Genomic DNA, 17,776 nt, shown 5'->3' with positions numbered 1-17,776 from the left:
CTCCGGGCCCCTTGAAGTCTCATGGCATCAGGTCAAACATGGCAAGGAAATCTCCTGCTGATTACCATGTGCCACCCACCCTCAGCTGATGAATTAGTGCTCCTCCATGTTGAACACCATTTGTAGGAAGCACTGAGGGTGGCAAGGGCACAGAATGTACTCTGGGTGGGGTACTTCAGTATCCAATGTCCATCACCAAGAGTGGCTCGGTAGCACCACTACTGGCCAAGTCCTAACGAACATAGCTGCTAGACCAGGTCTGCAGCAGGTGGTGAGAGAACCAGCAAGAGGGAAAAACTGAATGCCTTCTCCTGTTCCTGTGCTTTCCTATGTTACATACTTGACCTCATTCTCACCAACCTGCCTGCTGCAGATGCATCTGTCCATGACATTATCGGGAGGAGTGACCACCGCAAAGTCATTGTAGAGATGAAGTCCCGCCTTCATATTGAGGGTCCCCTTCACCATGTTGTGTGGCACTACCACCATGCTAAATGGGATAGGTTTTGAAGATTTAGCAACTCAAGACTGGGCATCCATGACATGCTGTGGGCTATCAGAAGCAGCAGAATTGTACTCAAACACAATCTGTAACCTCATGGCCTGGCATATCTACCACACTACCATTACCATCAAGCCGTGGATCAACCCTGGTTCAAAGAAGAGTATGGTGGGGACATGCTGGAGCACCAAGCATGCCTAAAAATGAGATGTCAACCTGGTAAAGCTATAACACAGGACTACTTGTGTGCCAAACAGCATAAGCAGCAAGTGATAGACAGGGCAAAGCGATTCCACATTCAACGGATCAGATCTAAGCTCTGCAGTCCTGCCACATCCAGTCGTGAATGGTGGTGGACAATTAAACAACTCAATGGAGGCGGCGGCTTCACAAATATCCCCATCCTCAATGATGGGGGAGCCCAGCACATCAGTGCAAAAGATAAGGCTGAAGCATTTGCAACAATCTTCAGGAGGTCCCCAGCATCACAGGTGCCAGTCCTCAGCCAATTTGATTTACTCCATGCGCTATCAAGAAACGACTGAAGGCACTGGTTAGTGCAAAGGCTATAGCCCCTGACAATATTCCAGCAACAGTACTGAAGACTTGTGCTCCAGAACTTGCCGTGCCCCTAGCCAAGCTGTTCTAGTGCAGCTACAGCACTGGCATCTACCAAGTTATGTGGAAAATTGCTCAGCTATGTCCTGTACACAAGCAGATCCAATCCAACCGGGCCAATTACCAACCCATTACTGATGATCGAGAGCAGACTAAAGTAATGGAAGAGGTCATTAACAGTGCTACCAAGTGGCACTTGCTTAGCAGTAACCTGCTCACTGACACCCAGTTTAAGTTCTGCCAGGGCCACTTAGCTCCTGACCTCATTACAGCCTTTGTTCAAACATGGACAGAAGAGCTTAACTCCTGAGGTGAGGTGAGAGTGCTTGCCCTTGACACCAAAGCCACATTTGACTGTGTGGGGCATCATGGAGCCCTAGCAAAACTGGAGTCAATGGGAATCAGGAGAAAAACTCTCCACCGGTTGGAGTTATATCTAGCACAAAGGAAGATGATTGTGGTTGTCATCTCAGCTCCAGGACATTTCTGCAGGAGTTCCTCAGGGTAGCGTCCACATCCTAACCATCTTCAGCTGCTTCATCAATGACCTTCTTTCCATCATAAGGTTAGAAGTGGGTCTGTTCGCCGATGATTGCCCAATGTTCAGCACCATTCATGACTTCTCAGATACTGAAGCATTCCACGTCCAAATGGAGCAAGACTTGGACATTATCCAAGCTTGGGCTGACAGGTGGCAAATAATATTGGCGCCACACAATGCCAGGCAATGACCATCTCCAACAAGAGAGTATCTAACCATCGCCCCTTGATGTTCAATGGCATTACCATCAGTGAATACCCCACTATCAACATCCTGGTGGTTATCATTGACCAGAAGCTGAACTGGACTAGCTATAAAAAATACTGTGGCTACAAGAGCAGGTCAAAGGCTAGGAATTCTGCGACGAGTAACACCTCCTGACTCTCCAAAGCCTGTCCACCATCTATAAGGCACACGTCAGGAGTGTGATGGAATACTCCCCAATTGCCTGGATAAGTGCAGCTTCCACAACACTCAAGAAGCTTGACACCATCCAGGACAAAGCAGCACCCATCCACAAACATTCACTCCTTCCACCACCTATGCAAAGTAGCAGCAGTGTGTACCATCTACAAGATACACTGCAGGAATTCACCAAGGCTCCTTAGGCAGCACTTTCCAAACCCATGACCACTACCATCTGGAAGGACAAGGGCAGCAGATACATGGGAACACCACCACCTAGAAGTTCCCTTCCAAGCCACTCACCATCCTGACTTGGAAATATATCGCCATTCCTTCACTGTCGCTGGGTCAAAATCCTGGAATTCCCTCCTTAACAGCACTGTGGGTGTATTTACACCACATGGACTGCAGCGGTTCAAGAAGGCAGCTCACCACCACTTCCTCAAGGCCAACTAGGGATGGGCAATAAATGCTGGCACAGCCAGGGAAACCCACATCCCATTAATAAATTTAAAACTTACAACGCACTTTGGCCCTCCATACATCAAAACATTCCTTACTAATCTGCAGAATCACACCCCAACCTCCACCTTGGAGCCTTTATTCTCATTAAAACTATAATCTGTATCAACCTGGTTGCTCCCCTTAGTATAGTCCCCATCTCCACTCCCCTAAATCCAAGGGGGAAGGGGTGGGATATTCCAGCCCTGCACACTGCTGGGATTGTCCGGTCCCGCTAAAAGTCAATGGACTTTTGGCTGGGCTGCCAAATCTCCTGCGGCGGGCCCCACCACGATGGAGTGGAAAATCCCAGTCCAGAACTTGATTGGCTAACCAAAGCAAAAAATGCTGGAAAAACTCAGGTCTGACAGCATCTGTGGAGGGAAAGAGAGCCAATGTTGAGTCCTAATGACTCTTCTTCAGAGCAGAGCGTTTCCAGCATCCGCAGAGTCATGCGGATTCGAAGCGTTAACTCTCTCTTTCTTTCCACAGATGCTGGGTTTTTCTAGCATTTTTTGTTTCAGATTTCCAGCATTCACAATATTTTGCCTTTACTTGAATGGCCAAACTAATTGTCCACTATAAATGTTTGTCAAACCTGGCTGCAGTACTGTTGGATCCTGCTCTCCTCTCACCATTCTATGCTGATCGTGATTTACCCCCAGCTTCTCTTCTCCACTATAAATAGGTCTTCTTAAATCCCTCTTCCCATGCTCTGTCCACCCTCAAACACTACCTATCTGTAGCTTTTGACATTGACAAGACTCCTCTGTTGTTCAGATGGGTGGGACGGCCCATACCTTGTTCCTTTCCTATCTATCCAATCACAGTCAGAGAACTTCCTGCAATGTTTTCCCTTCTGGTTCTTGCACCATTACTTCTAGAGCTTCCCAATATCCACCCCATCAAGTCCCTTCAAGATACTATATATGTTTCAATAAGATCACCTCTCATTTTTCTAAACTCCAATGGGTATAGACCATTATAATCGATATAACTTGTTCAACCTTTCCTCATAGGGTAAGCCCTTCATCTCAGGAATGAGTGGAGCGAATTCCTTTTAGATGCTTCTTAAAGCTGCCTCTTTAACCAAATTTTAGATCACCTGTCAGAATGTTTCCCTAAGTGGCTCAGTGTCAAATTTTGTTTGATAATGCCCCTGTGAAGCACATTTTATTACATACAGGTGCTAAATAAATGCAAGCTGTTATCAAGTTAAATAACAAAAGTAATTTATAAGATGTGGGCATCGCTGGCTATGCCAGCATTTATTGCCTTTCCTTAATTATCCTTGGGAAGATGGTGGTGAGCTGTCTTCTTGAATGCTCCAGTCCCTGTGGTGTAGGTACACCCACAGTGCTGTTAGGGAGGGAGTTCCAGGATTTTGACCCAGCGACAGTGAAGGAAAAGCAATATATTTCCAAGTCAGGGTGATGAGTGGCCTGGAGGGGAACTTCCAGGCCAGTGTTCCCAAGTATCTGCTGCCCTTGTCCTTCCAGATGGTAGTGGTTGTGGGTTTGGAAGTTGCTGCCTAAGGAACCTTGGTGAGTTCCTGCAGTGCATCTTGTAGATGGTACACACTGTTGCCATTGTTGGTCAGTGGGGGAGAAGGTGCCAATCAAGCGGACTGCTTTGTCCTGGATGGTGTCTTGCTTCTTGGGTGTTGTTGGAACTGCACTCATACAGGCAAGCAGAGAGTATTCCATCACGTTCCTGACTTGTGCCTTATAGATGGTGGACAGGCTTTGGGGAGTCAAGAGGTGAGTTACTTGCTGCAGGACTCTTAGCCTCTGACCTGTTCTTGTAGCTACAGTATTTATATGGCTAGTCCAGTTCATTTTCTGGTCAATGGTAACCCCCAGGATGTTGATAGTAGGGGATTCAGCAATGGAATGCCATTGAATGTCAGGGGGCGATGGTTAGATTGTCTCTTGTTCGAGAGGTCATTGCCTGGCATTGTGTGGCGCCAATGTTACTTGCCACCTGTCAGCCCAAGCCTGGATATTGTCCAGGTCTTGCTGCATTTGGACATGGACATATCTACACTTTTCTACTTCATCCATGTTGTCATTTATATTTGTGAAGTTCCAATATGTTATTGGTTAGCTTCAGTCTCATCTGTCTCATTTAGAAAAAAGTGGTGACACTACCTTTCACTTCAGTTTAATACCCTCCCCCTAGATGATAGCAAATAATGCTGAAATTAAGTGCCATACGGTGCAATATGCTAATACCAACTGAAGGGTAAACTGAATCACGCAGTTGCAATCAGATTGGAAATCCTTAGCACGCACAGGAAACCTATATCCTGGCAGCCTGAGAGAGGACTGAAACTTTGATCCAAGAAGTGGAAAAGCAAAAGGACAGGTTTCAAAGCACAGAAAGATTCTATCTACTAAGCATTTCAAGATTCTCAGGAAAGCTTATAGCAATATCTTATAGGAAACAAAAACAAAACTATGGAATGCAACAAGATGATTATTCCAGCAGTGATTGAAAAGGTGTTGTATAGAAGATACTCAGTTACAAAATGTTAATTGGTTTGCAGTAATATAAGCTGTTTAAGTTGGACATCAGATTTGTCTTTATTGATCAGTAGAGAATAAAATTACTGAACTCATATTCCAACTTTTCACTTAAAATATTAGTGGATGGGAGTTCTGGACAAATTTGGTATGACTGGGAAGCAATCAATTGGGAGTAATATACAATTTTTTAAAAAAAACTTTAAAGTTAGTCCACTTTGTGCTGTTGAAATGAATGTTGAATTGTATTTATGATAAATTTATTTCTGGGCTGCTCATACTTTTAACTAACAATTAGAACGTAACATTTGAAGAGCCAGAATAATATACGCTGATCAGCACAGGACACATACACAAGTTCAAGAAATAAATAAATTGTAATTTAATCTTAAGATCATTTTGGAAATAGATATTTTTTTGGTAAGCAATGCAGCTTTATGATCTCAAAGTTGTAGTCATAGAAAAATTTAGGAGTTAAGGGGCATTATCAGATGTCATTTCATTAAGAAAAACAACTGATTTCTTGCTACCACATCCAGAAAGCTAAACTCATGTGGGAATTGGTAACCAGGGAAATATTTCATACAAGCCTTAATAAAAACATGAGTAGCAATACACCACTTTTCTTCCTCCTGGAAAAATGTTTATGAATCTTTTCTACAGCTATGTGTAAATTGAATACAATGAGTTTTATAATTAGGTGTAACATACATAATGAATAAAATAAAATTTAAAAAGGCTGTGACAATTATTTTGCAAAATGAAGAAAAGTGCATTTCACAAGACTGGCAAAATTGCTGATGTATGAGACTTTGCAAGTTCATACATCAAAATAGTGAAATAAAATGGAACCATATAGAAAATTGTAAATTAATTCAATACCTTTCACCCTGATGGTTGTTCCTGCTTGTGAGAAAGAGACAGTAAACATCAGAAAGAGAAAAGCAATAAATAGAAAGTTATTAGCTACTGGACAACAACTGCTCCAAGACTAGTCACAATTTTCCTTGTTTGATTCAATTTTTCGAATGTTGAATTTTGACAACATAGGCCAAAATGAATCTGTTTAAAGTTCACTATGATGCACGTTATTTACAAATGTTAAACAGATGCAGAACAATTGCTAAAAAGTATGAATATATTTTGTTATAGGTAAATGTGATGTGATGCATTTTGATAGGAGAAATAGGGAGGCGACTCTACTTTTTGGAAGAGAGTTTAAATGGGATAGAGACACAAAGGAATCTAGGGGTACAGATTCACAAATCTTTAAATGTAGCAACATAGGCTAACAAAGCCATAAATTATGAAGGGGTACAAAGGGTAGATGTAGAGATGTTATTTAGTGGAGTCAAAACCTAAGGGCCATCAATATAAGTTAATCACTAATCAATTCAACAAGGAGAAATTTCTTTACTCAGAATGGAATCACATGGAATGGTTGTGATGAATAGCACAAAATGCATTTAAGGGAAAGTTTGTTAAGCACATGAAGGAGAAAGGAGAAAAGGTGATGATAGGGTGACATTAAGTAAGTTGGGAGAAGGCTTGTGTGGAACACAAACGCTGGGCCATTTTTCTCATAAATGATGCAACAGTCCATTCTCAGTGGCAAAACATTCCATGATGGCAAGTTACCAAGTATGCCACGATTTAGTTCCCATTTTCTATGATGAGGTGCGTCATCTTGAAACTACCTTAAGCCCAAAGAGACTTTTATCTCCCTTTCGATAATTAATAGTCACTAGTTGGTCATTAGACAAGCACGTTGAAGAGTTAGTACATTTTAAATGAAACACTTAGAAAATTCCCATGTATAATAAATTTTAGAAATGTAAATCTGTGTTTTAAAGTTACAATGAATATTTCTCCCAATAATTTTATCTACTTGTTTTATTTCTTCAATCTCCACTTTCCTGAAGGTATTATGAATTCCCTGCCAGAGGTGCTTTTCAATGTGCCAGTCGCTCTATTGCGTCATGCTCAAATGGCCATTTTCCAAGCATGATCTGCAATAAAGTGCATTAAAAAAAAAAAGACTTCTGAGGACTGTTCCCAAACAGCCCAGTTCTGACCGTACTTGACCTCTATACATGCACACATTTCCAGCAAAGGCCACTGAATAACAACCTGAGGTTTGAACCTCGGCCGATTCGTCCATGCTAACCCAAGTATAATGATGCTAACTGTACTGCTGTTATTGTTGCTCTATCCCAGATTAACCAATTTAGGAACAAATAAAGGATGAAGTTTCAGAGCCAACTAGACCGTATTGTTCAGCTACTCAGTGTACAAAATTGCTAAATCATTGAGGAATTCAACAAAAACAATTTCATGACTGACTGCCAAATGGGCTACAAGAACAATAGGACATGCACTAACATCTAAAATGTTCTACATGATTATCTAATCCTAGTTGAGACTATCAGTTGAAGTCTGAACAAAAAGGTACAAGACAGAGGAGGAAAGGAACACCCAAAGATCTTTAACATAGCTGGATTAATAAAAAAAAGTTTAGGAGCAGATTAGCTACCCTGCTTCTTAGGGAAAATGAGAATGGCACAGGAAATGCAAGAATCAAAAAGAGAAACTAAACAGGAATATGAAAAAAGTTTCACAATCTGTGACGGGCAAGGTTTCCATTTCACATTTCCAACTTTAACATTAAATACATCACAGACCTTCCTTTCTGTTTTTTTTCCACCCTCCTCTCTTTCACTTGCTTAAAACCTATTACATTTTAACTTAGTGGTTCTGATGCAAGGTCATACATTAACTGTACAGATGCTGCCTGGCCTGCTGGGTATATCCAGCATTTTTTGTTTTTATTTCAGTTTTACATATTCAAGTTCTCTTTTGTTCCATGTGGTATACTGTCATATTTTAACCACAAAATGAAGCCTCTAATCACAAATATAATGGATTTATGTTTTAGTACTAACTTTAGAACAAGTATATTGACGTCATCTTAAAAGTACTGAAATACTAGTGAGAAACATAAAAGCAGAGATAACAGAATAATAAAAACATTCCTGATGGAGTTCTGATGAATTATCAACTTGAAATGTTAACTCTTTCTCTCCACAGATATTGCCTGACCTGCTGAGCTTTTCCAGCATTTTCTATTTTTATTTTAGATTTCCAGAATTTGTTGTACTTTGTTTTTGAATAGAATAACAGGCAGATGCTAACAACTTTGGTGGATGTAGCAGTGGGGCTGACTGAGTAGCCCCAATTTTAATCACTGTGCACAAGGATAGGGCGAGCATGGTTAGGACAGCTGTAATTTACTTACTGCTCCATTCTCGGTGCACCAGCCCCCACCTCCCCCGCCACCAGTTTAACTCCCAGATTTTGGAGACAGTCAGCAATGCTTGTGTGAGCCTTATGTTAAAGTTTAGGTCCAATGATTTAATTGGTGAGCCAATGCAATGTTAACCATGAATATTATAAGTTGTGCACAGTGTTGGACCTGCCAGTGAAATCAGGATAGCTAGAAAAAGCCCAAGAGTATGAGTACTTTTAATTTTTGTGGAGATTTCCTTGGGGGCCAGGAGGAACAGAAGTGCTCTTCCAATCCCCACAAGAAAATCTTGGACCTCTACTGTCCAGAGTCCACCATCCCACCCTGCTTTAGTACTGGGGGCTTATCCCTTATGTCCACAGTGGCTACCCAATATCCTACTCCTGGCTATCAACCAGCAATATAGTGTTTATTGCCAAATTCGAGGAGGAGCCCAATAGGTAGGAGGTGCCCAGGTATTAAAAAGGGACATGTCTCATACCAACATTCTCAAGCACATTTGCTGTTCACCCTGTCACTGTGGACCACAATCAGGTCCAATAACTTGGATATAGGGGAGAAATGGACGGAAGGATGCCACAGACTGGTCTTCATTTTTGAATACTGGAGTACTGGGTAAGGAAGATGCTCTGTTCACTAAATTAGTTCACAAGTAATAGGAGAACAACTGGTTCACTGGCTATTTCAGTTTTGTGTTATATTAATTACTTGGAATCGGGATCACTTTCTATAAGATGGCACAAAAGAACATGCAAAAATGTTTTTCAGTTATACATTCTTTACATATACACAGAAGTAATGTTATTTAATAGATACCACTGTGTTGCTACTTACCTGCTCTGCAATAATAGGTTCTGTTGGCAGGTTCTGGGCGGATTTGCTGCGGGGTGGAGCCTGTGGTGCTAGATGATCTAAGCCAAGAGAAGGGGGCGGCGTCTGAGAAATAGGTTTCAAACCAACAGGTTTAAGAGGCTCCTGCAGCTTCTGGGAACTAATAGGGGGAGGTTGCAGTGAAAGAGCAGCAGCAACATTTGGCTTCAGTGGTTCCGGCAAGAGCATTGGTCCTAATTGACAAATAGGAAAGTGTTAGGTCCCATTTACTTAACACTTTAAAAGTGATATTTAAGTTTTCCTATTGATCTGCAAAATTGTAAGCTTGACTATAGGCTGGATTTAATGCAGCCATCACGGCAGGAAATATGATAGCCGGGCTCACTTAATTGTGGGAAAGGCTTGCTTCAGTCTCCCGGCAGTGGCAAAACCTCCCCTGATTAAATAGGAGGGCAGAAGGGGCTGACACAGGATTTCTGGCTGCTGGCAGAGGAGTGTCAATTAGGTTCATTAATGAGCCAATTGACTCCTATTGACACAATTGGTGGCTCCCAGGACACCTGGCCTTTTTGTGGTCTTGTGGAGTCTGTGGACCATGCTTATATATGGTGTGGTAGGCTGCACTCCCTTTTTAGTTATTTAAAAAACCTTTTGTTACAATTGGTGGCTCAAGGATTAAATGGATGCTGCAGGTCCTCCTGCACCCACAGAATGCCGCCCAGCAAACCCTGTTGGGTTTGCAAGCGGCCTCTCAGGGGACTCAGTCAGGAACTCTGCATTTGGTAAAGGATCCCAACATCGCACCAGTCCGGAGTGGGGGGTGGGGGTTGCAGGGGTTGGCGCAATGAGGCCACTGAAAGCAGCCCCCTGCCCTTGTCTCCAACACATCTCCTGCAATCCTCTCCTGGCCTTCACTCACCTTTGGTCTGAGGTCCCATGATGATCCAGTGCCTCTGACAACTGGCACTGGCAACATAAGGAGCTGCCAGCCTCTGATTGGCTGGCATCTCTTGGCAGGCCAGGGGCCCCTATCATAAGAACATAAGATAAGAACTAGGAGCAGGAGTAGGCAATTTAGCCCCTCGAGCCTGCCCCGCCATTCGTTATGATCCTGGTTGATCTAATTTCGGCCTCAACTTCAATTTCCCGTCCTCTCCCCATATCCTTTCAACCCATTACTAATTAAAAATCTGTATCTCCTCAAATTTATTCAGCATCCCGGCATCCACTGCATTCTGAGGTAGTGAATTCCACAGATTCATGGTCCTTTGAGAAAAGTAATTGCTCCTCATCTCTGATTTAAATCTACCACCCCTTAGCCTAAAACTGTGGCCTATCATTCAAGAATGCCCCAGAGTGGAAACATCTGCTCCACGTCTACTTTGTCTATCCCCTTTAGCATCTTATATACCTCAATTAGATCTCCTCTCATCCTTCTAAACTCTAACGAGTATAGTCCTAAACTGCTCAATCTCTCCTCATAAGACAAGGCCCGCATCTCTGGAATCAATCTAGTGGACCTCCTCTGAACCGCCTCCAGTGCAACTACATCCTTCCTCAAGTAAGGGGACCAAAACGGTGCACAGTACTCCAGTTGCAGTCTCACCAATGCCTTGTACAGTTGCAACAACACTTCCCTATTTTTATACTCTACTCCTTTAGCAAGAATGCCAAAATTCCATTTGCCTTCCTTATTACCTGCTGTACCTGCATATTAGCTTTCAGCGATTCATGCACCAGGACACGCAGATCCCTCTGCACTGAAGCATTCTGAAATTTCTCTCCATTTAAATAATAAGTCACCTTTTTATTCTTCTGACCAAAATGGATAACCTCACACTTATCCATGTTAAACTCCATCTGCCAAATTTTGGCCCATTCACTTAACCTGTCCATATTCATTTGTAAATTTATTTCTTCATTGCAACTTACTTTCCCACCAATTTGGTGTCAACTGCAAATTTAGCTATAGTACCTTCTATCCCTGAATCCAAGTCATTAATATAGATTGTAAATAGTTGGAGCCCAAGGACCAAACCCTGTGGCACCCCATTAGTTACAGCATGCCATCCAGAAAAAGACCCATTTATCCTGACTCTCTGCTTTCTGCCAATCCTCTATCCAAGCTAATATATTACCCCTAACTCAGTGTGATCTTATCTTGTGTATTAATCTTTTGTGCAGCACCTTATCAAATGTCTTCTGGAAGTCCAGATATACTACATCTACTGGATCCCCATTATCCACTTTGCTTGTAACATCTTCAAAGAATTCTAGCAAATTAGTCAAACAGGATTTACTCTTCATAAAACCATGCTGACTTTGATGGATTGTATTGTGATTTTCCAAATGCACCATTACTACTTCCTTAATAATAGATTCCAACAATTTCCCAACGACAGACATTAAACTAACTGGTCTACAAGTTTCCTACTTTCTGCCTCCCCACCTATAATGGGGAAGACCTTATGGAAGCCACTTAAGTGCCTGAAGGGCTCTTGATTCCGTTGGGCCTGTCCCATGGAAATGATGGGGGTGCCCCACTGGTTCGGAGGGTGGGCAAGATTCCAGTCAGCCCAATAAATTCCTGGCCTATATTTCAATATTTACAAGAATGTGAAAATTGGATAACTCAAAATGCATGATTAAAATATCTTACAAAAGTTATCATATCCATCCAGAATTACTCACTTATTTTCCATGGATTTGACCAGTTCTTTTAGAATTAATTGGTCAGATGTGCAAAGATTAGCAATTAACATTGCATGATATCTTAAATAAAAACACAAAATACCAAGCAGGTTAGTCAGCATCAATGGAAAGAGAAACAGAATTTACATCTCAGGTGAATAACCTTTCATCAGTTCTGACAAAAGGCCCTCAGTTTGAAACATTAACTCTGTTTCTCTCCACACATATGCTACCTGACCTCCTGAGCATTGTCAACACACTGATTTTATTTCAGATTTCCATAATCTGCAGTAATTTGCTTCTGCAGGATGCCTTACTGGTGACAGAGTGTACCAGTTTATATTATTGGCTGGTAGAGTTAAAGAATGAGCCACAAGATGATAGTAACTCAGTAGTTTGCAACTGTCAATGAGCTATGCTCTCAAACCTCTCAGAACATTCTGCAGGAAACATTTAAGAAAAAAAAATCAGAATTTATTCTTCGCTGAGTTCCTGCTTTAAGTACTGTAAACATCCAACATCAAGATCCAGGCTGCACTTTAAGACTGGTGTAAATTTCAGTCTTTGCAATTTGGGGCTTGTATTTTAAATTCAACAAAATATACTGCTATGGGTAAGGATCAGTTTAAATATTTAGAATATTGATAAAGGAAATATAACTTCATAGATTAATAAATTAATAATACTCGAAATAAAAGTGTGAGCTTTGTCATGTGGTTTCCTTCAGGCTCAGGTGATGCCAGGAGCCAGTGTCTGTCCAGGATTAAAAATCTTGACCTCCCCCCGCTGACAGCATCAACAGTTTGTTGGGACGCAAACTCATATGATTACGCAGCATGCTATTTTAAGGGACAAGTGGACTTGGTGTTTAAATAATTAAGCTTATTTTGAAGTTCGCCATCTAAGATAGTTCACCCAGTTCTCAATATGCATTGCTTCCCTTCTATATTTTTCTTGGCAGTAAAAGGAAAGCTTCAAACTGCACCTAAATTACAATGCTAAGGCAAAAGCTTATGTCCAGGATTGATTTCAATTGGTCATGGAGGGAGAAAGGAAAGGGGGTCAGAAGATTTAACATTGCAATCAACGGCCATGGCCTTGATTCTATTTCAAAATGATAATCTGGGTCAGCCACAGGAATTGGTGTTTTGTTATTACAAAGTGCCTATCGGGGAATAATACATTAATTGTCACCAAATGAGTAACTACTTTCATCAGTCAAGATTAAAGAGTGTTCAGGAAGAGGGAAATAGTTGCCCGAGTTGCCACAATGCTGACTACAACGCCAGTGGAATTCAATTGTTTCCCTCACATTATAGGAAAGTCAACAGGTCAGTAACTCAGCACAAACAGCCATCATGCCAAGTAGCAAAGCAGCATTGACAAGAGATCAGAGAGCTCATGCTCAATTCCTTGCTATTGATTTCATGCTCCTCAATAAGGCTGCGACTGACTGCAAATCTCTGAAATTCTGTTTGACTGTCAGTTGAGCTTCAAACTCCATATTTTATCCTTTACTAAAGCTATTTTTTTTTGCAAAACACTGCCCACCTCTTAACTTCCTTAATTCCTCTGTCCCTGAAATCTTTTTGTCACCTCAAAATTCAATTGCTTAAAGATGCGCACCAATTTTAAATAAACCCCAACTGATCCAATGCATTTGCCTGGATTGTGTGCCATTTTGTTTCATGCTCAACCATTACTTCTTCCAACCCAATCTGTGCAAACTCCTCCAGCCTTATATCCTCTCCCACATTCTTTGGTTCTCTGACTATGGCTATTTGTCCATTGTCTCCTCTGCCTCAGCCCCTGGCAGCAACGTCTTTGGCCAATCTTTGGGAAATCATTAAATTCTTCCACTTTGCTTCTACTTCCATCTTCAAAAGTCTTTGCAAATTCTATCTTTTTGACCATGATTGGTCACCTAATCTCTCCCTTCATGGTTTGATGTCCAGACCTAATCATTTCCTCTTCCTTCCCCCATCTGCCACTCAGCAAAGTATCTTGAGATATTTTTATAAGTTAAATGTAATGTATAAGTGCGAATGGTTACTATTGATTAACTCTAGAGTAGGGAAGGATGGAAGCTATAGAAGAGTAGAAAGAATTTGAAACAGGCCTATTAGAAACCATTTTCCTTTAAGATGCTCAGAAATACTAACCTTTTGACAATTCTGGAGCTTTGCTTTGAGCTTCTGAGAGTGGTACTCCTGTGGCTGTCTTGATAGGTACGTTAGCTGGTGCACTGACAACCCCAGCTCGTGGTGGTATGCTCTAATGGAAGAGAACTGCTTTGTAACGAAAAGCTTCAAATAATTTAGTCCATAATACATTTACATCAATAGTAATCGATTTTGCCCCCCTGATAACATCGAATGCACAACAGTATCTGAATATCTTCAATACTGAACTCTAATGAACATACCGGTCTGGATGCGGCACCAGCTCCAGCACTAGCTGAATTCAGGGTTGCTTTTGGAGGTGGTTGGACACGGCCTGTAAAGAAGAAGAAAGCACTAGGTAGCAATAAATCATGTCAGATTAGATAGAGGTTTAATCATATATGTAATTAAGCTTTTCCAATATATTAAATTATTGAGCTTCTCAATTGAACAAATGACTGAATCTTAAATTGTGTCTAGAATAAAAACATGTTATTGAAATTTATCATCAGTATTGTAGTCAGACAAGAGTGACACTTAACACAACACTTGACTAAGTTTGCTGTGTCAATGATTCATAGCTAATGCTCTCATCAACAGTACTATCTGAAAACTAATTAAGTAGTTGCAGGAGAGAAAGAGGCATAATCAAGGGGTTTGGGGGGCAGTGGGGAAGATAGGAAACAGGAGAGAAAGGGAGGGCGGAGGGGAAGATGGACACAAAGAGAGAGAGAGAAAAAAGAGAGGAAGATAGATTCATGCATCTGCTGCACTAACCCCATCACTACCTTTGGGTACTATATTTCAAATAACCAGAAATTATTTGCATATATAGTTTGTATATCTGTAGCAGAATGTTCTGCTTTCATGGAAAAATTTTGAAGTTGCTATCCCAATGATATTGAAGTGAAGTCAATACAAGGCAAAAAGTCCCATACAAGTGAAGTTAATATCACAGCTTTATGCATGCAAGAACTAATTATTTCTAATAGTTATTTTTAATACAAACTTAAATTCCTTAGCTTAACTCTAACACAAACTTCCATTGCATCACAAACAAGAGTTACCTTCCATTTCCTTTCTAGCTAACCCTGGACTGACGGGTGCCCCAGGACCTTACGAAAGAAAAGGAAAATATGTTCTCTACACTGAAACCATCACAATAGACATACCAAGGGCAGAAAACAGAAAAGTAAATCAAGCCAAAACACAGGTAAAATTTTAATCATTTACATAGTAGCAGGTTTACGCATTTATCTTTTATAAAAGTATTTGCATATTGAAACAAGAAGGTACTTGCTGAGGATGAAGATAGCCTTTACCACACTACCTGTGAATACTCTAATATTGAGTTTTCAATGGACAAATAATAGTAGTAGTAGTCAAGCAGAACTGATTGAGTGGGGAGCAATATTTTGTGCAGTGCACTACGAATGCTTCAAGAGTATTACCGTAGTTTTATCTATTTCATTAGCATAGCGCTTCTGATAGTTGGCTCAATACATAGGCTGCAATCTCTTAACAAAAGATCCCCAAACAAAAGGGACATATAAATAGAGATGGAGTTTTTGCAACTTGCAAAATGGAAGTGGATAGCTCCTGAAGTACAAGATTTGGAAATATTAGATCTTATCTTTGATCAAACACAGGAAGTTTTAAGACAATCTTTGGGTATTGGAGGAGGGAAAATTACTTCTTGTTGTTGAGTCTTATTCGCACTTTAATATTGATCAGAAGCAAACAAAAGCTGCTCCTCAGTGCATCAGGTAAGAATTTTAGCTGAAAATAGCAACTGAAAATTTGGTGCACTGACAACAATCCACCTCTACTCTTAATACTGTACTATTAATAATACAGGTAGTGTCTCAAAGCCAGCAACTTCAGGACCAAATCCATGCTGGATTTTGGATCTTATCGGTTTTTGGGTCGGGCAGTTTGGACTGGATTAAGGATTGCTCGGACCACTCAGAGCTTGAAAAGACAGGCGCGCAAAGCTGATAGCTAGTTGGCATGCCAATGCAGAACCATAAGTTATTTTACTCACCTAATAATAATAAAAATTAATGCAAAACAGCTTAAAAAATGTCTAATTTTCAGACATCGCAGATTTTCAGATAGCTGGATTTGAAACACTGTACCTGTGTTTTTCCATATACAAAGTCAAAGGAATATTACATTAAAAGTCATTAAATGCAAATTATTGTGCTGCTCAGATGAACAATTGACTATTCTTCATCAATACAATTGGAAAGGGAAGACTATGGTTATTAATTATTCCTACATAAGGATGTTCTTATTCTGGTACATTAACATTGATGATTAAACCCAGATCATCAAATGAGCAGAGCCAGTGTAAAATGCTTCATCAGTACTATAAAATTGAGTTATTGAATGTATAGCAAGTTACATGTTAAGGTAAATAGTGCGGGTGCCACCTATGCCCGAGATGGTGAGTTCACATGATTGTTTGTGTGTAGAAAGGAAAACGCGAATCTCTCCCACAGAGATCAAAAGAAAAGGATAAGTCACCTCCACATCCTTCTCTGTTAACACTGACAAACTTGTAAGAGCATGTTACAGGCCGTACACTCGAATTGAGAATGATTTAGGATCTTCAGAGACAAGATGCTAAATTGAAGTAACAACTATTTCTTTTAAAAACCACCTACTTTACTGAAGGACAGAAGAAACAATTTCACTTCTACCCACAGCATGCAGCTCATCACCACCTTCTCAAGGGCAACTAGGGATGGGCAATAAATGCTGGCCTAGCCAGGGAAGTCCACATGCCGTGAATTAATTAAAAAAAAAGTATCTTGCAAGTGTCAACATTCTAATAAGTTAGCTTTTAAGGAACTGTATCACAATGTCTTTTTTTTTTACCTTTGAACTCTTTCCTAGCAGCTGCTGGGCTTCTAGCTCCTTAGTGAAGCAAGGGGATGATGGTGAAGAGAAGTACATTAGTGTTTGTGAAGAATGTGCAAGCTTGGTGTTAATATACATAGATAGGTAAAGCCATATACATACACAGTTTGAAACATTTTAAAAATTACATACTCATCTATAGTCTACATAATTAAAAACTACATTTGAAAAGCCTCAACTCATTGACCAGACAAATCTTGAATGTGAAATAGCAAAATGGATAAAATAATTTTTTTTGAAGTCTGTAACTTAGTCTTTCTTATAAAAAGAGCCTGTAAAATGCATTATAAACTATTCATTACAACCGTCAATTAAAAATAATCAGCTCTTAAGCGGATGCTGCAATAAGTCGCACTGCTTCTTTGCATGTACACTGACAAAACTGGATAAACGTGTATGCTTTGGGGTGTGTTTTACGGCCCCCACAGAGTACTTGAGGATGGGGGAGCACGTAGAATAAAGTGGAGAATAAAGCCAACTGTCTGCCCGCTTGCCCTTATCCATCATATTATGGTGGGCAGATAAGGCAGCCCATCCACCCTTAAGCCTATTGAAGCCCTTAAGTTGCCAATTAATAGCCATTTAAGGGTTCTGTCGAAGGGTCATGAGGACTCGAAACGTCAACTCTTTTCTTCTCCGCCGATGCTGCCAGACCTGCTGAGTTTTTCCAGGTAATTCTGTTTTTGTTTTGGATTTCCAGCATCCGCAGTTTTTTTGTTTTTATAGCCATTTAAGGGACCTGAATCCTCCTCCGCCACAATAATATGAACA

General features: G+C 40.7%; 1 protein-coding gene and 1 long non-coding RNA gene across 8 annotated transcripts in view; one reads left to right on the top strand and one right to left on the bottom strand.

Moving 5' to 3' along the window:
• The window catches only part of synj1 (synaptojanin 1), a 113,544-nt gene that overhangs the window by 4,279 nt on the left and 91,489 nt on the right, over positions 1–17,776 (bottom strand). For 3 of the 6 annotated variants that reach the window (XM_041210957.1, XM_041210956.1, XM_041210958.1), the window contains 4 exons: positions 15,148–15,195; positions 14,344–14,414; positions 14,081–14,192; positions 9,231–9,460 (listed from right to left, as the gene is read on the bottom strand). In XM_041210957.1, coding sequence (XP_041066891.1) covers positions 9,231–9,460; positions 14,081–14,192; positions 14,344–14,414; positions 15,148–15,195 — 461 coding nt within the window. Of the gene's footprint in view, positions 1–5,974; positions 5,999–9,230; positions 9,461–14,080; positions 14,193–14,343; positions 14,415–15,147; positions 15,196–17,776 lie in introns of all 6 variants that reach the window. The other 3 variants (XM_041210961.1, XM_041210962.1, XM_041210959.1) reach the window with 3 other exon arrangements.
• Positions 1–17,776, top strand: part of LOC121290513 — a 47,919-nt gene that overhangs the window by 18,822 nt on the left and 11,321 nt on the right. For both annotated transcript variants that reach the window (XR_005945810.1, XR_005945809.1), the window contains one exon: positions 15,166–15,293. This is a non-coding gene — a long non-coding RNA (uncharacterized LOC121290513). The remainder of the gene's footprint in view (positions 1–15,165; positions 15,294–17,776) is intronic.

The sequence above is a fragment of the Carcharodon carcharias genome, chromosome 18 (genome assembly GCF_017639515.1).
Source record: "Carcharodon carcharias isolate sCarCar2 chromosome 18, sCarCar2.pri, whole genome shotgun sequence".
Classification (NCBI taxonomy): Eukaryota; Metazoa; Chordata; class Chondrichthyes; order Lamniformes; family Lamnidae; genus Carcharodon; species Carcharodon carcharias.
The sequence above is the reverse complement of the archived record's forward strand: the minus strand, read 5'-3'. Positions and strand labels throughout refer to the sequence as shown.